Below are 27,018 nucleotides of genomic sequence, written 5' to 3' on the forward strand. Positions count from 1 at the left end.
AGAGCAAATAAGGAGAGTTGATAAGTTTAAGTATTTGGGATCTTTTGTTAACGCTGGAGGAAGTATGGAAGAAGAAGTAAAACATCGGGTACAGGCAGGCTGGAACAACTGGAGAGCGGCCTCTGGAGTTCTTTGTGACAAAAGAGTGCCGCTTAGGTTAAAAGGAAAATTTCACAAGACGGTGGTAAGAACAGCAATGCTGTATGGTACGGAAACAGCAAGCATGAGAAAAGCAGAGCAGAAGAAGATGGATGTGGCAGAAATGAGAATGCTTAGGTGGATGTCTGGGTGACAAGAGTGGATAGGATCAGAAATGACTACATAAGGGGGTCAACTAAGGTGGTGGAAGTATCAAAGAAAGTGCAGGAGGGGAGGCTGAGATGGTATGGACACCTGTTGAGGAGAGATGAGGACCACGCTGGGAGACATACTTTGGGGGTGGAGGTGCAAGGAAGAAGAAAAAGAGGAGACCAAGAAAGAGATGGAAGGACTGTGTGAGAGGGAGATTACATGAGAAGGGAATTGATGAGGCAGAAGCGCAAGATAGAAATAGATGGAAACGGCTCATCCGAAACGGCAGACCCCATATAAAAAATAAAATGGAAAAAGCTGGGAAGAAGAGAAGAAGAGTAAGGCTTAATGCTTTGTCAGACATATTCTCTGTCAGGATAAGATCTGTGTTATTCCAGGAAAAAATAGGATTTTATTTGGGATCCTTATTAATGTTAGAATTTTTTTTAGTATGTTTAGAGTTTGAAGAATGCTAATCTTTCAGTCATTCATAGAGCTGATGTCAGTAATACCAATTATAGTGCACAAGTTTGACTTTTAACAGCAAATTGGTTTTTATTCCAGTTTGGTTTGCTGCAGACTTGAGACACTTGTTTCTTATTTTAGACCTAAAGGGAAAAATAACATATGTAATCCCAACAGTTACTATGTTATTGTAGCTTGTGCAAAGTAATATCATGAAAAATGTTGAATTTTCCTAATTCTGGTAATTTTAAAGAGAAACATTTTTCCTTCCATGATGTTTAAGCATCTTGTGTTTTAATTTTTAGTGTATTAATTATTGTGGGTAAAAAACACATTTTTGTAATGATACAACTTTATTCCATCAGAATTTTTCACACATCATGAAAAACCCTTTTGCGGGTAATGCCATCTGTGTAAATTTATTAAGGTTCTTTGCAGTATCCCCTAGATGCAGCCCCTTCCATTCTGTACAATGCCAAGAATTTTCAGTTCTTTATATATTGTAGCATGGAAAGAACCATGGTCACTAATGTTTTAGTGGAAAATTGTTTAAAAGTGATTATTGATAAAACCAGTTTATAATATGTGATTTTACCAAGAGGTGTTTTGCAATTCTCTGACTGTCATTTTATAGTTGATTTTATTGTTCCTCAGGTTCTCGAACATGTGCGTCTACCTCTTCTTAGTCCAAAGTTCCTGGTCGGTACTGTTGGTTCAGACCTTCTTATCAAAAGCGATGAGGTAAGTCAAGTTGCAGATTAGAGCTATGTTTTTTGCCCTTAGCTGCACCCACTTGCTTAGTTTTGCAGCCTCACCATGCCCTCTTTTCTCTGTCTGAAGTTATTGTCTGGGGAAGAGAAGCTCCTGCAAAAGTCTCAACCCTTTGAGACTTTTGGCCCCAGCACAGTGTGTGTGTCCCAAATTATAGTGATATTTGGTGACTGGATGTGTACTATTTAGTGATGTCCCTGTGATTTCTTTGTTGAATGTTATTTTTCATGTTAGAACAAAGGTTTGGTTGTGTTTTGAAGCTGAGCAGGATGCCAAAACAAACGGAAAAACAAAAATGACACTGAAGTATATATAAATTTTTTTTAATATACTATGACTAAATTAAGAATCATGTTAATTTTTCTCTTACCATTCAAAACTAAAATGAACCGCTGGTCACATGAGATATAGTTTAGTATTTGTCCCAGTAATTGGTCAGCAAATCTTAATGAAAAGATAAAAGATATTTGTGACTGTGGCTTGCAAAGCACTTAATGATAACGTATCTTTCTTTGCCGTTTGTGTACTCTTCATAGCAAGATACTGGTTTTGGTGTTATTTGGAGCTAAATGGCTATACATTATCATAGCATGTTCAGGAAGCAAACAAAGTTGAAAGGTGAGATTGAAGGTAGCCCAAAATATATTACAGTATATCTATATTTTGCCATAAAATATATTATGATAATGAAGATAAATTTGTTTAGAACCATCCATATGCATATGGTGTTTTAGTTCAAAGCAATATTTTGCTTTCTCAGGGTACATATTTAGATAAATTTTCAAATGATTAAGGGAGTTCATGTCAAGGCTTTATTCCACAAAACTTGCTGACTTGTACATGACCCTCCTTTGATGGTTTCTTGTAGGGTTGATGAAGTCCTTAAGGGGCCATTGTCGTTTTACTAAGCTGTACTGTGTTTTCTTGTGACAGGCGTGCCGTGATTTAGTAGATGAAGCAAAGAACTACCTCCTATTACCACAAGAACGTCCTCTAATGCAGGGTCCGCGAACTAGACCACGCAAACCAGTCAAAACGGGGGAAGTTCTTTTTGCAGGTCAGATTTTTAGTTTGGTATTTTCTTGTCAAAATTTTTATTAGGAAAATTGAGCACTGCACAGCATAACTAATACTTGTGGGTTAGAATTTAATTTCATATATTTTGGTAAAATGTATATTAAATAATATATGAAAATCTTTCAGAATAAGTCAAGAACAAAGCAGTATGTTTTGTAATTTACAGATGGAAATGCCAAAATTAACAACCCTTGCAAAAATGTAAAATGTATAAAGAAAAGGTTTCAAAGGGAGAAGTAAAGATGTTGAATTAAGAGAAAACATATCTTGAAGCACCATAAAGGTTAATAAGGTAGATACTGGTTCTGTATGTAGGGGCCTGATAGTAAAATTATGTATTAAGTACTCTATCTCCAAACATTTTGTAAGTGCAGTATTAACAGTAGAAGGTCAAAGTAACTTGAAAGTAACAAAGCAGGTTGTTTTGTTTTGTCTGCAATATTTTGATAGTGGAGAAGAGGTAGTTAATTTGCACTGGCATGTGATTGGCCTGCTCTACTTTTCCTTTTAAATCTTGGTTAATGTGAGAATATGCAAGTTGCAAAGATTTGTTCTAATCAGTTTTAAAGTTAAATTGGCATAGAGTTTTAAGATGTGTTTTCAGCAGATGCAGATGCCTTGTCCATCTTTTGTCATTTGCCATGACCAGATTAGTTGTTTTCAAAGCAATAAAATAAAGGTTCCAAATTTGGAATTGGTTCTACATTTTCACCGTGTTGAAAAGTTTTAATTATCATATATTTTAGGACAGCTGTCCATCTAAGACTAAAGATACTTCAAAATTGATTTTCTTTCAGTTGGTGGTTGGTGTAGTGGAGATGCCATAGCTTCTGTAGAAAGATTTGAACCTACCACCTGTGAATGGCGAATGGTTGCTCCCATGAGTAAGAGACGGTGTGGAGTGGGGGTTGCGGTCCTTTCCGATTTGTTGTATGCTGTTGGAGGTCATGATGGACAGTCGTACTTGAACAGCGTTGAAAGGTATGGAAAGAATAATGTAGTGCATTATCACAATGTACAGTGGGGATGCACAGATACCAAATTTTTGGCCGATACCGATACTTGTTACCTCCATTTTACTGTTTAGGAGAATATATATTGTTACTAAAATCATTATTGTTCTCTGGTTATTGTATATAGTATAAGACTCAAAAGTTGAAAGGTCATATAATAGGGTTATATAAACAACTTCAAAGGCATAAGTTATATTGAAAAATAACATCGAGTATAACTATTAAGTGTTTAATCCCTTAATTACCTGGATACAATTTGGCTTATGTTATGGCTACCATTAGAAGCCTTTAAACAATTCACTAATATATACTTGTTCCGAGTTTTAATTTATATATTGGCTAGAAACTGTTAACAGTTAGATTATGAAAGGTTCTGGTAATGGAGGTGTTAATCCTTTACCTCATTACAATACATAAATTGGTTCTATTAAGTAATCCCAAGAAAAATGAGACCGGTACACAAATAAAAATAAGATTAAGAAAAGACCAGAGTTTGTTTCTCATTATAGATCAACAAAACTTTCAACTCATAAAAAAGCACAAATCCCTCCCTTTGCCAGTTCCAACTCATACTGGACTTGGCCCATCTGAACTAAGTTAAAATTATAATTTGTTCATGCCACTTACCTGACAGATATATATATAGCTGTATTTTCTGAAGTCCGACAGAATTTCAAAAGCGCGCGGCCACACGGCATGGGGGCGGCCAGGTGGTAGTACCCATTCCGCCGCTGGGAGGCGGGGATATCAGGAACCATTCCCATTTTCTATTCATATTTTTTTCTGTGCGCGGTCGGTAAAACAACTGTTTACAGACCTCCGCTCAGGATTTTTTGGATTTGGCTCGCTTTTAAGTATCTGATTGGTTTTTTGGTATTGAATTGGATTGTTGGATTGGCATGCGCAATAAGAATGGGAACCGTTTTTTGGAGTTAAAACTGGTTCAATAGTGACCGTTTCTGGGAGTTGGATTAAGGCTTTAACTGTAAACGTGATGTCTGGATCAAGTGCTGTGAGTTTTCAGAGTGTGTGTGAGGACTGATTGTAAGGTGAGGCTACCGAAAGCATCGGTAGACCCCCACACAGTATGTATGAGTTGTAGGGGGCATAATTGTTTGGTGGATAATCGGTGCAATGAATGTGAGAGATTGACCGATGATGATTGGAGAGTATATGAGTCCTATCGGCGTAAATTGGAACGCGATAGGATCAGGAGTCTTCCTCCAGGAGTGGTTCTACCAAAGGTAAGGCTAATAATTGTTCCGACACGGCATACAAACCTTCGGTCCTTTTACAATAGGAAGGTTACTAGCGGCAGCTGGATAGGTCATAAGCTTTCGAACAAGGGGTTCGGTAGTTAACTGCTTGTCCGACAGGGCGCGCGCGCGCTGCGACTGGTAGGTAAACAAATCACTTTTGCTTTCGGCCTGCTGGCGTGTGGACGTGTATCATCGCTCTCTGCCCGCTTTATCGTCGTTGCTTTCGCATGGTTGTGTTTTTCTTTTTCTATTTATCTAGTGAAACTGAATTGTAAGTACAATCATTTCATATTTATTTCCATTGAATTCAATTGTGAATTAAAGGATCTTGGTTTTCACCACGCCTCCGATTACCCGAGTGCCGGGACTGAAGGGCGTAAGTGCGGGAATTCATTTTCCCAGAAATGATCCTCGTATTGTGTATGCTCGGTGCCGAGGGCGGGAGAGCGCTCGCATCCGAGCGTATATTTTGGTTGGAAATTGTGTAGATGAAAATCGTAAGTAAGTGCTCTTTTCATTTATATTTTTTTGACCTGTATGCTCGTTTGCCGAGCGAATGCGCTCGTCACGGAAACTTATTCTGTATGAAGTGGAATCGCAAGTACAGTATTTTCTTTTTCATTTTCATATATTTATTTTGATTGTAGCAATACTCATTTGTTCCGATAACGTAATACAAACCATGTTCATTTAACAATAGGAAGTAGCTAGCGGCAGCTGGAACGGTTCGTAAGCTTCGAACAAGGGGAGAACGGTAGTTAACTGCTTGTCCGACAGTCGCGCGCCGCGCGACTGGGAGGTAAACAAATCACTTTTGCTTTCGGCCGCGGGTGTGAAGGACGTGTTCGTCATCGCTCTCTGCCCGCTTCATCGTCGTATGCTTTGTTTATATTGTGTTTTCTACTAATGGTTTGTTTGACTTGAAAATGAAACTGTAAGTACACTGTTTTCATTTTCATTACTTAATTATGAACCCTTGAATTATGTCTCGGTGCCGAGGGCTGGGCGCGCTCGCGCCGAGTCATGTATTTGGGCGAAAGGGTGTAATTGAAAAATGTAAGTACTTTGTTTTTTCATTATATTTTTGCCCTGTGCGTTCGTTACGAGAGTGTGGAGTGCGCTCGGCACGAACTTTTAATTTTGTATATAGAATGCCAATGAAAGTGGATTCGCAATTGCAATATTCTTTTTCATTTTCATTTATTGATTGCATGAATTTAATCTGGATCAATTTTCGTTCTTACCCGGGAATTGATCCTTACGATTTTTATGTGAATGAAATCGCAGTGCAGTATTCTGTTTTCATTTTCAATATATTTTATGATAGCATCATATTATTGATCAAGTTTCCGTTCTTACCCGGGAATTGATCTTTTCTCCTTTAAGTTCTAGAGTGAATCGCAGGGCAGTATTCTGTTTCTTTCATATTACTTTTCACTGCTGTGCGGGGGTGGGGGGGGGAAGCGAAGGTCTGCCAGGAAGTTGGTAGCCGATTCTTCGTCTTCCTTCCTGCCCCCCGCTCAGCTTCTTCATTGTATTTTGTATGTGGGGGCTTCCTTGCGTTCGGGGTGGGGCATGTCTTCCCCCCGTGCGTGAGGGAACCCCTCTTACTAATCTATCTATGTACCGCAGGTGCTACATCCGTGGGAGACGACCTTGAATGTAGATGTAGATCCTCACGAGGTTTTGTACTCGTTGTCGGGGGCGAGAGTGCTCCCGCACGAGCCCTGTGTAACGTGTTGCATTCGTCAGAGGCGCAGTGGGTGCTGTACGAGGACACAAGAAGTCATCGGAAGTCCAGGTGACTCTTTGGTAACGGACGTCCAGTTGTACTCGGGGTCTTCCGTCCCGCTCTGGGTGGGGTTCTCTCCCCCCAGGCGCGAGGAAAGCCCCTCTAATACCCGACTGTTTTTGCTTCCGCAGGTTTGCCATCAGCGAGGACGACCTGGGACAGGTGTGAGAGTCGCTGGGACTGCAGGGGTTGATCAGCGGTTGGCGGGGGTCGGCAGTGGTCACTCATGATACGGTAACCACTACAACAACCACAATCTCGACACCAGCATATGAGATGTCACCGCACCTGGTGTACACACCACATGTCATGTCGGTAACACCCACGGCTGCAATCCAGAACCAATTCCTGCCGTGCCAATCAGGACGGTGCCACCGCCACCTGGGTTCTTTGTATTGCCGACCCCGGACTGCCGCTGCCCAAAGAGTACCCCCCTGGACCTGCCGCAGTGCCGAGGATGACGGTAGCTGCCGACAGGACGCCTGTCTCTCCTGTGGTACCTGCCGTGCCTGCCGTACCTATTGCTGTCCCAGCGCTCATTCCCTTTCAAGATCAGGTGCCTGCTGCTCATTCACTTTCAGATGTTCCTGCGGTTCCTGGACCTGTTCCTGTTGTTCCTGCTGTTGGTGATGCTGTCACAGTCTCAGGTCTTTCCGGACAGGTGCAGTCGGGCCCTGTTGCTTCGGCAACTGCCCCGGCTCCCTCCTGGATGGAAGACCTGACGTCTGTCCTGCGGAGCCTGGCGAAGAAGAAGAGGAAGAGGAAGAAGGTGTCGTCGTCGTCTTCTTCGTCGTCCGCTGCCTCTCCTTCCCCTTCGACTTCTAAGGCCAAACAGCCGAAGAAGAAGAAGGTTGCCTCCTTCCCCCTAAGAAGACTCCTTCGGGATCTTCTAAGGGCCCGGCTCGCTCAGGCGAGCTGGGGAGCTCTTCTGCTGGTCCCTCCTGTTCCTTCGGGAACGGGGCCCGTCGCTTCTTCTGCAAAGAATAAGTCGACGGGGACCAGAGGGCACCAGCCTCGGCTGGGGCGTCCTCACCTGGTGCTAGCGGTCTGCCGCTAAACCAGGTTCCGTCTCGGCCGCTTCTCGTTCGCGAGAAGCACCGAGTGGACGCTCTTCCAAGAAGACCGTCAGCCAAAGTTTTTGACGCCCGAGCTCGCTCGCCGTCAAGACAGCGGCGCGGAGCAGAAGACTGGCGAGAGTCGTGCACACGACTCTCGCCAGGCCAGTGGACGCTCTCGCAGCGATCAACTGGCTGCTCGGGCTAACGTGACGGTCGCTGATCAGCCACGGGTTGAGGCGAGGAAGGAGTCCCCGCTGCCGCCGGTACCAGCCACGGTGGGGTACCAGCGACTCGACGCGCCGAGAGGACGCTGGCCGGGTCTCGACGCGACAGAGCCTAGCAGGTCACCCGTCCGCCGCTCCCGATGGGACCGGGCGGAGACGGTGACCAGCGGCAGCTCGCCTGACGCTAGAGATCGGTCTCGACGTTCTCAGCCGAGCCAATCGCCCCAGGCGAGCGGTAAGGCTAGGCCTGCTGCTCGACCGTCAACCGCGGGTTGACGATCAGCAGCAGCCCTCCACGCACGCTGGTCCTGCCGCAGCGACGAGGGGGGGGGGAGCGTCAGGTCTGCCTCTCCCATAACAGGGTTTGAGTTGGCGAGGGAAGGGGTGCCCCGCGCGTACGGTACCAGCCACGGCTGGTACCAGCGGTCTCGACGCGCCGAGAGGAACGCTCGCCGGTCTCACCGTGACAGCGAGCCTAGCAGGTCACCTGACGCCGCTCCCATCGGGACCGGGCGGAGACTGGTAACCAGCAACAGCTCGCCTGACGCTAGAGATCAGCGTCGACGTTCTCAGCCAAGCCTCTCGCCTCAGGCGAGCGGCAAGGCTAGGCATGCTGCTCGATCGCCACCGCGGGTTGACGATCAGACACAGCCCTCCAAGCACGCTGGTCCCTGCCAGCGAGCTAGGGGGGAGCGTCAGGTCTCCTCTCCTGTACCTTCAACCTCTCGGGCTACGCCGGGAGGAGCGAGGTACCTATGAGTGATCGCGAGAGGTGCGCCGCTCGCGACCCCCGCTATGACGCCGTATGGACCAGGCACGGTTCTAGGACCGACCAGGACATACGCAGCAATTAGCTGGAGGCGACCGTCAGGGGTCTGCCGCTCTTCCTCCTTCTGAAGGAGGAGTATCTAGGGATCTGTTCTTGTTGGAGGACTGGACGGTCCTACTCCGCAAGACGCGGTTACTCCCGAGATACAGAGGTTAATTTGCAGAAGTCATTAAGCTGATTCGTCAAGCATAATGACCCTGCGGAAGGATTGCCGCTCCCACCAGCAGAGCCAACGTCTCTGCTCGAGTCGTTTTGGGGCCCGAGAGGGAACCCAAACCGACGGTGGGTCTGCCGCGATCGGAGCTTGCCGATTCTGTCTCGAACCAGTGTCTCGTCTCCGACAAGAAGGCTCTCTCAGTTCTGGCCGGTCGATCAAGCTACTTCCACCTCCTCTACTGCGACAGCGGCGTTTCTACGTGTCTTCGGACACCGTATTTAAATACTCCTTCGGTCCTCCTGAGAGGTTTCGACCTCGACGAGGACTGGAATGAGTCGGAGGACGGTATCGGCTCTCTCCTGTCAGGTGTCGATCAGCCCCACCCAGACGACGTTCACAGTGGCGGCAGACCCTTACCTACAGTGAGAGTTCGTAACCCTCCGCGGGAAAAAACGTTTTCTCCTGACGATACGTTTTCCCAGACTCTGAGAGGCCATCGCCGCAAGGCGATGGCTGCTCCTACTCTTCTCCAACTGCTAGTTCCACTGGGAAGGCGAGCGAGTATCCAATTCCTTCCCCATTGCCCTCTCTCCTTACGGCTACGAGGGAAAGGGGAAGGATCCTACAGAGATTTCTTTGTAGGATCCCACGCTTTCGGGACTGCGCTACCGGGGGGACCTTCGGGTCTACCTGACGTAAAGCCCCGGTCGTTGAGGAGGAATCCTGCTCCATTCTCGATTTCTACGGGAATCGAGAGGACCACCAGCCGATTATCGTTTGACGAATTCGGTGGGGGTTTCGCAGACTGCTTAGAATTCTAGGAATTTCTAGCGCATTCAGAGTGTTCGAGTTTTTACGATCTTCAAACACTTACGCGAGACCACGGTCCAAAGTGAGCGAGACGAGAATCCCCGATATGTTACAACGATAATCTTGGAACCTCGCCTATGCTCGAATTCCTGGAATTTCTAGCATTGTGAAGAAGACTGCTGCTGAAAGAAAACTATCTCACAGTAGCGACCAACCTGGAATAGAGGAGATCGGACGGAATATCCAGTTTGGCTTGAACTATCGTCTTAGTATTCTGTTCACCATTGAAGCTTTCCTTCGAGGAAGACTTCTCCTTCACTCTCTTTGATAGAGAACGAAGGTGGTCGATCTCCAATCCTTATTTTGTTTTCTTGAAGGAAAGAATTTAGGATGGAGATCGTTGTTCAGAATCCTACAAATATACTACGTATATTAACCTCGCGACCTGATTCTGCTAAGCAGTTGAATTGTCCGAGGGGTAGGCGCATATCCTAGTTATTCTACGGATTGCGACTTAGACGATGAAAGTATTATAATTGAACTGCAACTCGGGGTTGCCTGCAACCTCCAGGAGTTTTCAGTTTCAATTTTATATACTTATGGTTTTGTCACGACAACACCATTTCAACTTTTATATTTACCGAAATTCGTTTCGCCTAAATATAATTGCCCGAGCATATCTTTTATGCTCGGTAGTTCTAGCCGAACGCATTCCTTCGTGGAATAATGGATTACCTGGCAACTCAGGATGACGAGTTCCAGCAGGCTCAACCACTGCGTATTGAATTCTGCCAGATATAAGCAGCTCAGTATCAGCTGGGCCTCCGAGATTCACGGTCATGTATGTCTCTCTCTCCCCTGCTTGATTGACTACCGAACCGTATCTCTGCCTAACAATCATGGACTTAGGTCTCTGATTAACAACGGGGATTCTCGCAATAATGAAGGACCATCTACTGCGGTGACGCTAGATTCCATCGCCTTCGACATTGCGAGAATTTTCAACAGAGATATCTCTTGGACTCTTTCATCTTTCTGTTTACCGCACGGTAACAGAAGTCTGTACAAGTCTCCCGCTGCATCGCACTGCGATAATGCGAATGATTTTGCAGACATCTGAGTTTGTCTTCAAATATCTCGTATTCGTAGGTGTACAATTGTTCATTGTTCAACCCGAATACAAGATGTGTCAGAAGACATCGCCTACTCTCCGACCTGAAGCTCTACCTCCAAATGTTCAGCCCATGAGAAGCAGTTCTTCAGGCGGCTTTCACCTGTGTTTTCATTACTGAAGAACGCCCCGCTTTCATGGGCAACTACGACTTCTCACCGGACAGCAATGAAAATAGCGGGTAGCGTTTTCAGTCATTTGTAAGCACAGGTTATGAATCTTGAGATCCTTCTCTCGATTCATATGTGAAGACGTAGGTTGCATTCAATATCTACCTTCGTCTTCAACGGTACATAGTGTTGTTTCTACCTTAGCTGAGATTCAACAAACATGAGATGTTTTACCTTCAGGGACCTCGGTCTCTAGAAGGCAATTGACTTTCGCCTGTTGGGTACATGCCTTAAGAGAATCATCACCTCGCTGTCCGGCAATGGTGACAAACAAATCATCATTGGTTGGTCTCTCGGCATAACCCTTTAAAGGCGAAGGTCACGTGACTACTCGGATGCTTTGACAACTTGCCTCCTACCGAACGCAGTCGGTCGGCAGCTGTCAGAGCGCCCGAGTCAGTTACGAATTACGCTGTTGACTTAGTTCGGTTGTTACACAGCAACCATTACTTCGTTTTAATAGCTTGTCACAGTACCCATACCATTGACACCACCATGGAGTGTCGGTGTCCTATCCACTACCGAGAACTTCGCTGCATGGGGATAGGAGGATGCGAGAGACTTCGTGCTAACGGACAGACCAGTATGGGTACTGGACATCACCGAAGTAGAGAAGAGGGATAGGTCATGCTGGGAACTATTTCCTTCTTTTCCTCTGAGGAACTGCATGACTTCTCCTGCGAAGTCAGGCACCCAGGGGATAGGGGGATCCGTGACGCTCGATTTCGTACGAACTTCGTAGCGAAGACTCAGAAACCCTTCGGTCCCTGACGATTGGTTCGAGTCGTTCACAATCCCCTCCCTAATGGACTTCACCGCCTTCGATGCGAAGGAGATGCTGCCTTGTCCACAAGAACTTCTCCTTGGCGCAGGTACTGAAGGCAGGGGTCTGGTCCAACCAGACCACATGCCCTTCCTTCTACCTTCGGGATATTGCCCACCGGTCCTTGGATCTTTTGCCTTGGGACCCGTGGTTGCTGCTCAACACTTTGTGTAGCGAACCCAGACCCTCGCAGGCTGAACAGCATCGAGTCTGGTGTGACCGTAAGAATGGATGGTGAATGAGAGTGTGACTGGCTCCTCTTCCCATCTTTTTCTTCCCCTCTACCTGTGGTTAGAGGGACACGGTCGTCACCCTGCTGGATGGAAGGACAAGATGCAGGTGAGCTACTCAACAGAGCCCCATCCTATCCCTTTCACTAGGGATAGGAGCGTATATCCACCACTTCCCTCCAACAAGGGGGAGGAAGTGGATGCCAGCTTGAGACAACCCATACTTTATGTTGCCTCTTGCAAACAGGAACAAGTTCTTGCTTGCTGGTACGAAGAGATACGGTTGCCTCTCTCTTAGTACTCGGCCCAGAGGTCTGACCATTGATCCTGCGGTGCACACCCCGATCAATCGGACAGAGGCTTGGATCCCTCCTCGCTCTTACGACCAGGGAGGCATTCCAGGGATGGACGAACACCAGTCTTTGTTCATCAAAAGACTCAGATTCCTCCCACAAGAAGTGAGTCTTCCTATTGTTAAAGGACCGATGGTGTATTACGTATCGGAACAAATGACAATTTGTCGAAAATTGCATTTTCCTAACTATACAAACCTGAGGTCCTTTACATATAGTCCCTCCTCATGCCACCCCTCACTCTGCGTATTTTGCATGGGCCAAAAGCAAAAGTGATTTGTTTACCTCCCAGTCGCGCGGCGCGCGACTGTCGGACAAGCAGTTAACTAGTTCTCCGATTCTCCCCTTGTTCGAAGCTTACGACCGTTCCAGCTGCCGCTAGCTACTCTATTGTTAAAGGACCTCAGGTTTGTATAGTTAGGAAAAATGCAATTTTCGACAAATTGTCATTTTGGATGATCGTTTCCGAGCTTACCCGAAATTGATCTTTTCCCCTCGTTTTCCCCTTTTTATTTGATGAAGTGAAATCGCAAGTGCAGTTCTTTTTCATTTTCATATTTTATTGAGATTGCATTGTTACTGGGATCAATGTTTCCGCTATTTACCGGGAATTGATCCTTTCCCCTTTTTATTTGTATGAAGTGAAATCGCAAGCGCAGTATTCTTTTCATTTTCATATATATATTGATTGCATCAATTCATTATGGATCAAGGTTTCCATAAACCTTGATCCATAAAGGTAAGGAATGGATCCTTTTACCCTTGCGCTCGGTCACGAGGGCGCAAATGCGCTCGATCCGAGCCCTTATTCATTGTGAAGTGAATCGTAATAATGCAAAGAGTTCTTTTTCATTTTTATTCTATTTTTTATTAGTTGATTGCATCAAATATTTATTTGGTTCGAAGTTCCGCTCCAGTCAGGGAATTGATCCTTATGCCCTTGCATTCGGGCCGATGGCACGATTGCTCTCGGGCTCTTATATTATTGTTGGGTACATGGTGCTGTGGCGGGGGTGGGGGACGAGAACGCCCCCCGCTCAGCTCCCACCGATGGCCCTTCCCTTGGGGGGGGAGGTTATCGGCGTTCTTCTCCTCGCCCGATCCGTCGAGCGCGGGGGAGGGCGCTCGGTGCCCGATGTACAATTGTATTCGGGGTCTTCCACTCGTTCGGAGGAGGGCTCACCCCCCCGGCGAGGGGACTTCCCCCCACCCCCCCACTAATCGCTACTACTGTTATTTCCGCAGTGCTACTGCCACGAGGGTGACTTGGTGAGGTATGGGCGTCCTTCGATTTGCAGGGCGTGCTAGTGTCCAGGGGCTGCGGTTCTATGTCTGGGCTTACTGCGGTCACCCATGGAGTGGTGACCACGCTCCAGGTGACGACGTCCCTCCTCACCTGGTGTAATCACCTCACGTGGTAACAGTCTTGCCTACAGCCGCTGTGAAGTGCCGTTCGCCGTACCGAGAGGGGGGCGTGCCGCCGCCGCTCGTGGTTGCCGCGCTGCAGCGACCACACTTCCGCTGCCCTAGAGCTCGCCCCTGGACCTGCCGCCGGTACCAGGATGTTGCTGGCTGCTGCTCCACTTCCTGTGTTCCCGGTGCTGCCTGCCGTACCTGCCGATTCTGGGCTGACTGTCCATGCAGTTGCTGCGCTGGCTGTCCCTGCCGTTGCTGCGCTGGCTGTCCCTGCCGTTGCTGCGCTGGCGGTCCTACCGATGCTGTGCGGCTGTGCCTTGCTGTTCCTGAGATGCCCATACCTGCTGATGTCGTCCCTGTTCGTGGTGGTACTACCCCAGACTTTGGTCTGTCTGTACAGGTGCTTCCGGGCCCTGTAGCTTCGGCTACAGCAGCCCCGGCTCCGCCCTGGATAGCAGATCTTACGTCTGTCCTGAGGAAGCTGACGAAGAAGAGGAGGAAGGTGTCGTCGTCGTCGTCTTCATCTTCTTCATCGTCGTCGGCTGCCGCCTCTTCCCCTTTGACCTCTAAGGCTTCACAGCCGAGGAAGAAGAAGGTTGCCTCCTCCTCCTAAGAAGTCTCCCTCGGGAGCTTCTCGGGACCCGTCTCACCTCAGTGGGACGGGAGGGTTCCTTCCGCTGGTCCTCCTGCTCCTTCGGGGAAGCGGGGCCCGTCTCTTCTTCCGCAAGGAAGAAGACTACGACCAGAGAGGGGTACCGGCTAACACCGGTACTTCCTCGCCTGGTGTCAGTGGTTCTGCCACTGCATCAGGGTCCGTCTCGGCTCTCGTTCGCGGGAGGTACCGAGTGTACGGTCGCCTACCAGCGACCGTGCAGCCAGGAACCAGACCTCTGAGTCCGCTCAGCGTCAGGTTCACGGCACGGGGCGGAAGACTGGTGACAGCCGCTCACGCGACTCTCACCAGACCAGCTATCACTCTCGCGGCGAACAGCTGGCTCCCACCCGGGGACGTGACGGTCCACGACCGGCCACGGGCTGAGGCTGGGAAGAGGTCCTCGTTCGCCGGTGCCAGCCACGGCTGGAACCAGCGACGTGACGTGCCGTGAGGACAAGCACCGGTCTCACTGTGACAGTGGAGCCTGCAGGTCGCCTGACCGTCGCTCTCAACAAGAGAGCGATCGGGTATGGCAACCCAGCACCAGCTCTTCTGACACTCGAGATCGGGGCCGCTGTGCTCAGTCCAGCCGTTCTCCACAGCGAGACGGTTCGACCAGGCCTGCAGCTCGATCGCCACCACACCATGGGTTGACGATCGCCTGCAGCCCTCCAAGCCTGCTGGTTCTGCCAGCGAGCAAAGAGGGAGCGTCAGGTCTGCCTCTCCCGTACCTTCAACCTCCTCGGGTTACAACCGGGAGGAGCGAGGTATTGAGGAGTGATCGTGAGGGGTGCGCCCCTCACTATCCCACCGAACGACGCCCTACGTGCCAGGGCAACGGTTTTTCTTGGACCGGCCAGGACGTATGCGCAAGTGGATGGGGAAGACCGAGAGGGCTGTCGCTGTTCCCACCTTCTTAGGCGGAAGGTTCTCGGAATATGCTCTTGTTCGAAGGGCTTAACGGTCCCACTCTGCAAGATGCTGTGACTTCCGAGATCCAGAGGAACTTTGCCGAGGTTATGACGCTGATTCGTCAGCACAACGACCTCGGGGAAGGATCGCCGCTCCCACCAGCAGAGCCACGTCTCGGCTCGAGTCGTTTTGGGGCCCGAGAGGGAACCCAAATCGACGGTGGGTCTGCCGCGATCGGAGCTTGCCGACTGTGTTGAAACCAGAGGTAGTCCCCTCTCGTCTCCGGACAAGAAGGCTCTCTCAGTTCTGGCCGGTCGAACAAGCTACTTCACCTCCTCTACTGCGACAGAGGCGTTTCTACGTGTCTTCGGACACCGTATTTGAATACCCCTTCGGTCCTCCTGAGAGGTTTCGACCTCGACGAGGACTGGAATGAGTCGGAGGACGGTATCGGCTCTCTCCTGTCAGGTGTCGATCAGCCCCACCCAGACGACGTTCACAGTGGCGGCAGATCCTTACCTACAGTATGAGTTCGTAACCCTCCTCGGGGGAAAACGTTTTCTCCTGACGATACGTTTTCCCAGGCTCTGAGAGGCCATCGCCGTAAGGCGATGGCTGCTCCTTTTCCTTCTCCAACTGCTAGTTCCGCTGGGAAGGCGAGCCAGTATCCATTCTCCCCCATTCCCTCTCTCCTTACGGCTACGAGGGAAAGGGGAGGGATCCTACAGAGATTTCTCTGTAAGATCCCACGTTAGGGGCTGCGCTACCGGGGGGACCTTCGGGTCCTACCTGACGTAAGCCCCGGTCGTTGAGGAGGGATCCTGCCCCTTTCTCGATTTCTACGGGAATCGAGAGGACCACCAGCCGATATCGTTTGACGAATTCGGTGGGGGTTTCGCAGAGTGCTTAGAATTCTACGGAATTTCTAGCGCACTCAGAGTGTTCGAGTTTTTTACGATCTCCAAACACTTAGGCGAGACCACGGTCCAAAGTGAGCGAGAATCCCCGATAATTGTTACGATAATCGGGAACCTCGCTTATGCTCGAATTCCTGTAATTTCTAGCATTTGGAAGAAGACTGCTGCTGAAAGAAGAGTATCTCACAGTAGGCGATTAACCTGGAATAGAGAAGAACGGACGGGAACTTCCAGTTTGGCTTGAACTATCGTCTTCGGTATTCTGTTCACCATTGAAGCTTTCCTTTGGGAAAGACTTCTCCTTCACTCTCTTGACTAGAGAACGAAGGCGGTCGATCTCCAATCCTTATTCTCATTCCTCGAGGGAAAAGAATTTAGGATGGAGGTCGTTTGTACAGAACCTACAAAATATACTACGTATATTACCCTCGCGACATGATTCTTGTAACAGTTGAATTGTCCGGGGGGTAGGCGCATACCGTAGTTAAACCTCTACGGTTTGTGACCGAGACGAATTGTATCTTAATTGAACTGCAACTCGGGTTGCCTGCAACCTCCCAGCAGTTATCAGTTTCGATTTTAGATACTTGGTATTGTCATGACAACACCAAATCAGCTTTTGTATTTACCGAAATCCGTTTCGTTTAAATATAATTGCTCGAGCGTATTCTTTATGCTCGATGGTTCTAGCCGAACGCATTCCTTCGTGGAATAATGGATTACCTGGCAACTCAGGATGACGAGTCACCGAGAGCTACTGCGTATTGAACTGCCTGATAGCGGCTCAGTATCAGCTAGGTCTCGGAGATGCACGGTCGGTTACGTCTCTCTCTCCCCTGGTTTGATTGACTACCGAACCGTATCTCTGCCCAACAATCATGGACTTAGGTCTCTGATTAACGGGGATTCTCGCAATAATGAAGGACCATCTACTGCTGTGACGCTTGATTTCATCGCCTTCGACATTGCGAGAATTTTCAACAGAGATATCTCTTGGACTCTTTCATCTTCTGTTTACCGCACGGTAACAGAAGTCTGTACTAGTCAACCGCTGCATCGCACCGCGATAATGCGAATGATTTTTGCAGACATCTGAGTTTGTCTTCAAAATATCTCGTATTCGTAGGTGTGCAATTATTCATTGCTCGCCCCGAATTAACAGATATGTCAGAAGACATCGCCTACTCTCCGACCTGACAGCTCTACTTCAAATGTTCAGCCCATGAGAAGCAGTTCTTCAGGCAGTATTTCCCTGTCTTCATTACTGAAAAGCGCTCCGCTTTTATTGCAACTACGATCCTCACCGGACAGCAATGAATAGCGTTAGCGTTCTCAGTCTTTGTAGCACAGGTTTTCAGAATCTTGAGAATCCTTCTCTCGGTTCAGCTGCGAAGACGTAGGTTGCATTTTCTGTACACCTTCGTCTTCAACGACACATAGTGTTGTTTCTCCTTAGCCGAGAATCAACTATACTATGAGATATCTTGCCATCAAGGACCTCGGTCTCTAGAAGGCAATTGACTTTCGCCTGTTGGGCACATGCCTTAAGAGAGTCATCACCTTGCCTTCTGGCATCGGTGACGAACAAATTATTTGTTTAGTCTCTTGGCAGAACCCTTTGAAGGCGAAGGTCACGTGACTTGCTCGGGTGCCTGGACAACTTGCCTCCTACCGAACGCAGTCAGTCGGCAGCTGTCAGAGCGCCCAAGTCTGTTACGAACTTCGCTGTGGACTTAGTTCGGTTGTTCCATAACAATCTTTTCTTCGTCCTAACGGCTTGTCACAGTACCCATACCATCGACGAACCCACCATTGAGTGTCTGTGTCCTATCCACTACCGAGAAGAACAACTTCGCTGCAGACGGATAGACCAGTATGGGTACAGGACATCACGAAGTCGAGAAGAGGGTTAGGTCATACGACCATTCCCTTCTTTTCCTCTGAGGTAATTGCATGACTTTTCCTGCGAAGTCAAGCATCCAGGGGATGGGGATTCGTGACGCTCGATTTCGTACCGAATTCGTAGCGAAGACTCTGAACCTTCGGTTCCTGACGATCGGTTAGAGTCCTTCACAATCCCCTCCCTAATGGACTTCACCGCCTTCGATGCGAAGGAGATGCTGCTTTGTCCTGTGAAAGCGCGACCGCGCTTTCTGAAGAAACTCGACATCCAGGATGAGTGTTGAAGACTCTTCGTCAGCACCAAGATGACCTAGAAGTACACTCCCTCGAGTTACACAAGAACTTCTCCATGGCGCAGGTACTGAAGGCAGGGGTCTGGTACAACCAGACCACCGGCACCTCCTTCTACCTTTGGATATTGCCCACAGGTCCTTGGATCGTTTTCCTTAGGACCCGTGGTGGCTGCTCAACACGTTGTCTAGCTAACCCAGACCCTAGCAGGGGCTGAACAGCATCGAGTCCTGGTGTGACTGTAAGAATAGATAAGTGAATGAGAGAGTGACTGGCTTCTCTTCCTATCTTTTTCTCCCCCTCTACCTGTGGGTAGAGGGATACGGTCATCACCTTGCTGGATAAGGACGAGATGCCGGTGAGCTACTCGACAGAGCCCCATCCTATCCCTTTCACTAGGGATGGGAGCGAATATCCACCACTTCCTCCTACAAGGGGGGGAAGTGGATGCCAACAAGAGACAAACCATAACTTTATGTTGCCTCTTGCAAATAGGAACTTGTTCTTGTTTGCTGGTACGAAGAGATACGCTTGCCTCTCTCTTAGTACTTGGTCCAGAGGTCTGACCATTGATCCTGCGGTGCACACCCCGATCAATCGGACAGAGGCTTGGATCCCTCCCTCGCTCTTACGACCAGGGAGGCATTCCAAGGTTGGGCGAACACCAGTCTGTTCACAAAAGACTCAGATTCCTCCCACCAAGAAGTGAGTCTTCCTATTGTAAAAGGACCGAAGGTTTGTATGCCGTGTCGGAACAAATGACAATTTGTCCAAAATTGCATTTTTCCTAACTATACAAACCTGAGGTCCTTTTACACATAGCCCCACCTCATGCCACCCCTCACTCTGCAGTTTTTGCTTGGGCCAAAAGCAAAAGTGATTTGTTTACCTACCAGTCGCGCGCGCGCGCGCGCCTGTCGGACAAGCAGTTAACTACCGAACCCCTTGTTCGAAAGCTTACGACCTATCCAGCTGCCGCTAGTACCTTCCTATTGTAAAAGGACCTCAGGTTTGTATAGTTAGGAAAAATGCAATTTTGGACAAATTGTCATTTCTCCTGTATTAAACACCTGTAGAGTTTGCATCTCCTAAACCTGTGTTGCCTTCGGGCCCTGAATCTGTGTCGGGAGAAGCTAATGCTCTCTCTCTTATTTTGGAGTCTCTACGCACTCTGGAGACCAAAGTGAAAGCCTTGGAAACTGGCTCTGTTCAAGTGTGTGATCGTGCCCTATGTTGTGGAGGGGGCGTCAGATCGGCCCCATAATGCCTCTAGGCCTAGACCTCTATCGGACTCCCAAGACTCAGGGAGAGGGTATGTCGAAAGCCGCAAGAGGGTTACGGGGGCTCCCCACCGATCTGGCGTCCCTTCGGCAGGCCTTGTTGCAAAGTCCCAGGCTGTCAAGGAGCGCTCACATGCGCGCAATGCCTTAAGGACTGTTTTTTTCGTCCGCCGAAGCCGTCCTCCCCCGCAAGCAGGGGTGGAGCGCTCGGAGAGACACTCGTCCGCTGAAAAGGACGTTTCGTGTTGAGGACGCTTCACGTCCTGTATCGCCGCTTTCTTCGGAGGATGCGTATGACGCTTTTCCGCCTCAGAAAAGGGGTAAGATCTCCTCCGATGAGGACGCTGGGTTGCGTGCACAGCGCGTCTCCCTGAGAAGTAGGTAGCTGTACCTGTGAGAAGGAAGGAGGCGTCTTCTCGCAGGATCAGTCCTGCTCCCTCTGTTCGTTCCTCTCCAACGAAGAACATTCTTTGTCCTTTCAGGACCAGCTATCGACGCTTATGGCTCAGAGGACTCGCCCAGCAGCAGTCGAGCCTAAGCGGAGGAAGGACCTTAGACTGCCCGTCAAGAGGACGAAGCAGTCTCCTTCTCCCTCTCCTCGTTCGTCTCTTTCGCCGATCGCGTCTCCTTCGGCGATTCGCCGATCTCGTTCGTCCTCTAGGAAGACGTTGCGTCAGGACGCTTTTGAAGACGCTCGGCAGGACGCTCGGCACGACGTTCGACAGGACGCTCGACAGGACGCTCGACAGGACGCTCGGCAGGACGCTTGGCAGGACGCTCGGCAGGACGTTCAGCAGGACGCTCTTCAGGACGCTTTTGGGGACTCCGACCAAGAAGAAGTCGTACTCCAAGACGCTGGTTTGCGCGCACAGGCACGTATTCCGGATAACATGTCTTCCCTTTCGTTTAAGAAACGTAAGGACGCTTCTCTGGCAAGTGAGGCTGCCTCGGGTGTCGCTAAGGACGCTTTTCGCCGTCAGGACGCTCTGCCTACTTCGAGTGGTAAGCGTCACAAAGAAGACAGCCTAGATAAGGCTTCATCCAGTAAGAATAGGGGGTCTTTGATTAAGGCAAGACCCGACATACGTACGCCCTCCGTAGAGGCGGTCTCTCTTCCGATTAGAGAAGAAGGAGAGCTGAGTAGTCCGCTGACTCTGTTGAAGAGGAACCTTCTGCTGCCTCTTCAATCTCAGATTATAAAGTTCTCGTGCGGCTGTTGCGTTTGTCCTCGAGGACAAGTTTCAGCCTGGAGCTCCCAAGTCTCCTCCTTCGCAGTTTTCATCCTCTAAGACTGGTAAGACTCCGGAGTTTGTTGAGATGAAAACTTCGCTCTCCACTAAACGGGCGTTCAAGAAACTCCAAGATTGGATGGAACGAAGGAGAGATCAAGGCAAGACAACTTTCGCATTGCCTCCAGCTAGACTCAGCGGAAAAGGGGGTATTTGGTATAAGACCAAAGAAGAAGTGGGGGTTCGAATCCCTTCTTCAGCACAAGGAGATTTCTCCAGCTTGGTGGATTCTCAGAGGAGGTCCCTTTTATCCACTGCTAAAGTGACCTGGACCCCTACGGAGACGGACCATCATTTGAAGGGTCTGCTCCGGACTCTTGAAGTTTTCAACTTCCTTGACTGGTGCTTGGGAGTTCTGGATCTGCAATCGAGAAGCCCAGAATCTCTCAGTCTGGGGGAGCTGTCCAGCGTGTTAGCATGCATGGACAAAGCCGTCAGGGATGGTTCGGAGGAGCTCGTCTCTCATTTTGGGACGGCCTTCTTGAAGAAGAGAGCTTTGCTGTGCAATTTCACGGCTCGTTCAGTTACTCCAGCTCAGAAAGCGGATTTGCTTTTTTCTCCTCTTTCGAACCATCTCTTCCCCCAGACTTTGGTAAAGGACCTGACAAGCAGTTTGCAAGAGAAGGCAACGCAGGACCTCTTAGCCCAGTCCTCAAGACGTTCGGCAGTACCGTTCAACTTCTTCAGATTTTGTTCGAACCGCCGAAGAAGGTTAAGCCCTTTTCAGTGGGGCTCCCCCTCCCCCTCGGAGCAGCAGCTACCTCGGGGGAGAGGTTTTCACGAGGAAGAGCTTCCTTTAAATCAAAGCCTTCCAAGTGAGAAGCATGTCCTTCAGACACCAGTCGGAGCCAGACTGAAGTTTTTTGCGGGAGCGTGGAGAGAGAGAGACACGGACTCTTGGTCCCTCAAGATCGTGGAGCAGGGGTACAAGATCCCCTTTTTAGATCTTCCTCCTCTTTCTACGACTCCCAGAGACCTTTCTCCATCCTATCAGGGAGAGAAGAAACAAGTGTTATTCGATCTTCTTCAACAAATGATCAAGAAAAGAGCGGTGGAACAAGTCGCGGACCTGGGGTCTCCAGGTTTTTACAACAGGATTTTCCTAGTACCGAAGCAGTCGTCAGGTTGGCGTCCAGTTCTAGATGTAAGCAGGCTCAATCTCTTCGTGGAAAAGACCAAATTCACGATGGAGATGCCTCATTCTGTTCTGGGAGCCTTGAGACCGGGCGACTGGATGGTGTCCTTAGACTTGCAGGACGCGTACTTTCACATCCCGATCCACCCTCTTTCAAGAAAGTATCTAAGGTTTGTCTTAGACAAAAATGTGTGGCAGTCAGAGCTATGTGTTTCGGCCTGACCACGGCTCCAATGGTGTTCACCGTAGTCATGAAGAATGTGGCGAGGTGGCTACACTCTTCGGGGATAAGAGTTTCCCTGTACCTCGACGACTGGCTGATCAGAGCGTCGTCGAGAGAAAAGTGTCTGAAGGACTTGCAGTTCACTTTAGCCCTAGCAAAGTCCCTGGGACTTCTTGTCAACCTCGAAAAGTCGCATCTGACCCCGACACAGTCCATCGTGTATCTGGGGATTCAGATGGATTCAGTGGCTTTCGAGCGTTTCCGTCCCAGGAACGTCAGCGGCTAGGATTAGAAAAGATCTCGGCCTTCTTAGGGAAAGAGACTTGCTCGGCGAGGGAATGGATGAGTCTGCTGGGAACCATTTCCTTGCTAGAAAGGTTTGTTTCCTTGGGAAGACTGCACCTCAGGCCTCTCCAGTTTTTCCTTGCGGACGAGTGGAAGGCCAAGGACGATCTCAATGCGATATTGAGAATATCTCTTCCAATAAAGAACCATCTAAGATGGTGGTTCGACCCACAGAAGCTACAGGAGGGCGTGTCCCTAAGTCTTCTGAGCCCCGACCTAGTGTTGTTCTCCGACGCTTCCATCACAGGCTGGGGAGCAACACTAGGAGGGAAGGAAGTGTCAGGCTCCTGGGGAGGGGAACAGGTAGCCTGGCACATAAATGTCAAAGAGCTTGCAGCAATCTTTCTGTCTCTGCAGTTCTTCGAAAGGAGTTTGAAGAACAAGATTGTTCAGGTAAACTCCGACAATACCACAGCACTCGCTTATTTGAAGAATCAGGGAGGAACACACGTCAAGGACCAAGAGACTTCCTCTTTATTGCTCCCCGGTCCTGGATCCAGAAGCGATCGCTGTGGACCCGTTGCTTTGGAATTGGACGGGTCTAGATCTGTACGCCTTCCCACCATTCAAGATTTTGGGGGAAGTCATGAGGAAGTTTGCGGCCTCAGAAGGGACGAGGTTGACCCTGATCGCTCCGATGTGGCCAGCGAGAGAATGGTTCACAGAGGTCATGTCTTTCCTTGTAGACTTTCCAAGGACATTGCCCTGGAGGAAAGATCTACTCAAACAGCCTCACTTCGAAAGGTTTCACCAAAACCTCTCCGCTCTGAGTCTGACTGCGTTCAGACTATCGAAAAGTTGGCCAGAGCGAGAGGTTTTTCGAAAGCAGCTGCGAGAGCAATCGCAAATGCAAGACGTGCTTCTACAAGAGCTGTTTACCAATCGAAGTGGGCTTCCTTCAGGGCATGGTGTAAAAAGGAGGGAGTTTCCTCTTCCTCGACCTCTGTGAACCAGATAGCTGATTTTCTGCTCTTTCTCAGGAATGTGCAGAAATTAGCAGTCCTACCATCAAGGGATATAAGAGCATGTTGTCAGCGGTTTTTAGGCACAGAGGCCTTGACCTTTCTGACAACAGAGACATTCATGATCTTTTAAAATCTTTCGAAACTTCGAAGATTCCTCAAACGAGACCTCCTTCATGGAACCTTGACGTGGTTCTTAAGTTCTTAATGTCAAGTCCTTTCGAACCTCTTCAGGCAGCGTCTCTTCGAAACTTGACAAGGAAGGCTCTTTTCCTAACTTCTCTGGCGACGGCTAAGAGGGTTAGTGAAATACAAGCTTTTAGTAATTTAGTGGGATTCAAAGGAGACAATGCTGTCTGCTCTTTGAGCCCAACTTTCTTGGCGAAGAATGAAAATCCTTCTAATCCTTGGCCAAAAACTTTCGAGATCAAGGGTATGTCAAGTCTGGTGGGCCAAGAACCAGAGAGAGCCCTGTGCCCTGTCAGGGCTCTCAAGTTCTATGTACATAGAACAAAAGAGGTAAGAGGTCCCTCAGGTAATCTCTGGTGCTCTGTGAAGAGACCAGCGTTACCTTTATCTAAGAATGCTGTTGCTTTCTTTCTGAGGGACGTCATTAAAGAGGCTCATTCATCTTTCCAGAAGACTGATTTGAGCCTCTTACGAGTGAAAGCTCACGAAGTTAGAGCTGTCGCTACCTCTCTTGCCTTCCAAAAGAATATGTCAATCAAGGACATTCTTGATTGCACCTTTTGGTAGGAGTAACTCCGTCTTCGCCTCACATTACCTAAGGGATGTGAGAACGATTTATGACGACTGTAATTCACTGGGGCCATACGTTTCTGCGGACACAGTCTTGGGGTCCGGAAGTAGCTCTTTCCCTATCCCTTAGTTAGGTTTAGGTTAGTTTTATTGTTGTGTTTTTAGGTTGTGGTGAGTCTTATGTGAAGATCTCCCATCCTTTAGTTAGTTTTAAGGGTTTTTTTGGATAGTTGGTCAGGTGGTGGTCAGTTGCTTCGTTGCCCTCATATGTATGGCTCGATGGTCTTGTCACGTTGAGGTCACGTACCCGTTGACAGATCATCCAGAGCGCACCAGCACTACAGGTCTCCACCTGGCTGGCAACTCTGATTTAAGCAAAAGCAGCCTTAAGTGACAGTAATCACAGAGTCTACTTTGCTAACAGGTGAGGAACCAAGATGTATATCATCTACTTAATTTAAGTTTCCTAAAAAATCCTATTCTGTCTCTTCCCACCATCCGAAGGTGGGATTCAGCTATATATATATCTGTCAGGTAAGTGGCATGAACAAAATGTTATTGTTATTATACAATTAAGTTTGTTCATACTTACCTGGCAGATATATATAATTAAAGTGCCCGCCCTCCTCCCCTCAGGAGACAGGGGCATTAATAAAATATGAATAGAAAATGGGAATGGTTCCTGATATCCGCCTCCCAGCGGCGGGAATGGGTACTACCACCTGGCCGCCCACTGCGTGTGCCGCGAGTTTTGAAATTCTGTCGGACTTCAGAAAATACAGCTATATATATATCTGCCAGGTAAGTATGAACAAACTTAATTGTATAATAACAATAACATTTTTATGAAAGAATAATATTCAATATACGTATAATTATCCTAGAAATGAAAAGAGGTACAGAAAATTAATATTATGCCACTTTATTTGGTGGGCTTTGTTAATATACACATTTAAGGAAGCCTAGAAGGATTTTAAATTCCTATACTAATGACAAAAGTATCAGCTGGTATTAGCCAGAAAATCCCTAGTGTACAGTAGATTTTCATCCTAAGGATTTTTATTCAGACACAATATTTGATGATGCCTTTTGCCATCGGGCAGTAGATGAGTGTGATAAGTAAATGAAACTGAAGGAAAGAATCATCATAGATATCTGGTAACTGAATCAGAATGTGTGTGTTTTCTGTCGTTTTTTTATTTTTTCTTTACATTATTATTAAATACCATAGTTGGCCTCAAAATCGTAGTTCCATACTTTAACAGACCTCTTTAAAATGTATTTCTAAATAAATATCAGACCCCACATACAGCCACCACCCTACTCAGACACATTAACGTTCCAGATGGCCATTTGTTTGTTAATCTCTGAAAGTTTATAAGTTGAATGTTTGTGTATGCAGGGTGATGTCTGATAGCTAGTACGCAGAACATTTTTTTTCCTCTACATAAGCGTTTATATTTTTTAATTATGTAAGTTATCAGAATACGCTTTGTTTGATAGAGTTCAGAAATAGGCCAGGAATATGCATCTTTGCTGAATGGAAATTGCAAGATAGGGGAAATTGCAATATACTGAGTATTGTAAGTTTTCATATTAAACAAAAGTAGGCTTGTTTAGTTTTTAGCTTACACACTAAATGTCAGTAGAAATTTAAATTGTCATACTATACTCACCATTTACCTACCCAACTAGGAAAATCTCACTGTATAAAGATTTGTTAAAGTGAGAATTTACTATTTAGTATTACCCAGAGTATCGACTACTTTTATATGGGTATCTATTAAGGATATGCTAGAACGTAGTATTAGTATTTGGGATGAATCTATCTTACTGTTAAAAATAGCTTACATCTGCGTGCCGATAGGCAAGGAGGTATAAGCTATCATAAACAGTTGGTAAGTATCCAGATACTAAATTTTATTATGAAAATTTATATTTTGTAAAGGAATTCTGTATTGATATATAGTAAATGCTCTTACAGGTGGACTTTTTACCGCATAAATTGTTACCCATTTCTAAATTTTTCAGATATGACCCTCAAACAAATCAATGGTTATGCGAGGTTGCTCCAACCAGCACTTGCCGCACAAGCGTAGGAGTAGCAGTGTTGGACGGTTACCTGTATGCTGTAGGGGGTCAGGATGGAGTTTCTTGCCTTAATGTTGTGGAGAGGTTGGTGAAAAATTCTTATACTACCTTCCTCCATAGAGGGTAGTGCGATCAGTGCACTTTACACATGGTGCTCTGTAGGCATTACTGAAGGTTCCTTGCAGCATCCCTTTGGCCCCTAGCTGCAACCCCTGTTGTTGTTTTCACTGTGCCTCTGTTCATATTCACTTTTTTCCACCCTCTGCTTATAGTAATTGTTTCACAGTGCAACTGTGAGGTTTTCCTCATTTTACCCCTTTCAACCCTTTTCACTATCATTTCACCTTT

General features: G+C 47.9%; 1 protein-coding gene across 1 annotated transcript in view; it reads left to right on the forward strand.

Annotated features, from left to right (window-relative positions):
- LOC135200432 (kelch-like protein diablo) overlaps nt 1-27,018 on the forward strand; it is a gene marked incomplete at its 5' end in the record, with an annotated part of 51,064 nt that overhangs the window by 5,744 nt on the left and 18,302 nt on the right. The window contains 4 exon segments of the mRNA XM_064229067.1: nt 1,411-1,497; nt 2,461-2,584; nt 3,402-3,585; nt 26,611-26,754. Coding sequence (XP_064085137.1) covers nt 1,411-1,497; nt 2,461-2,584; nt 3,402-3,585; nt 26,611-26,754 — 539 coding nt within the window.

This window comes from Macrobrachium nipponense, chromosome 26 (assembly GCF_015104395.2).
Source record: "Macrobrachium nipponense isolate FS-2020 chromosome 26, ASM1510439v2, whole genome shotgun sequence".
In the NCBI taxonomy this organism is placed as follows: Eukaryota; Metazoa; Arthropoda; class Malacostraca; order Decapoda; family Palaemonidae; genus Macrobrachium; species Macrobrachium nipponense.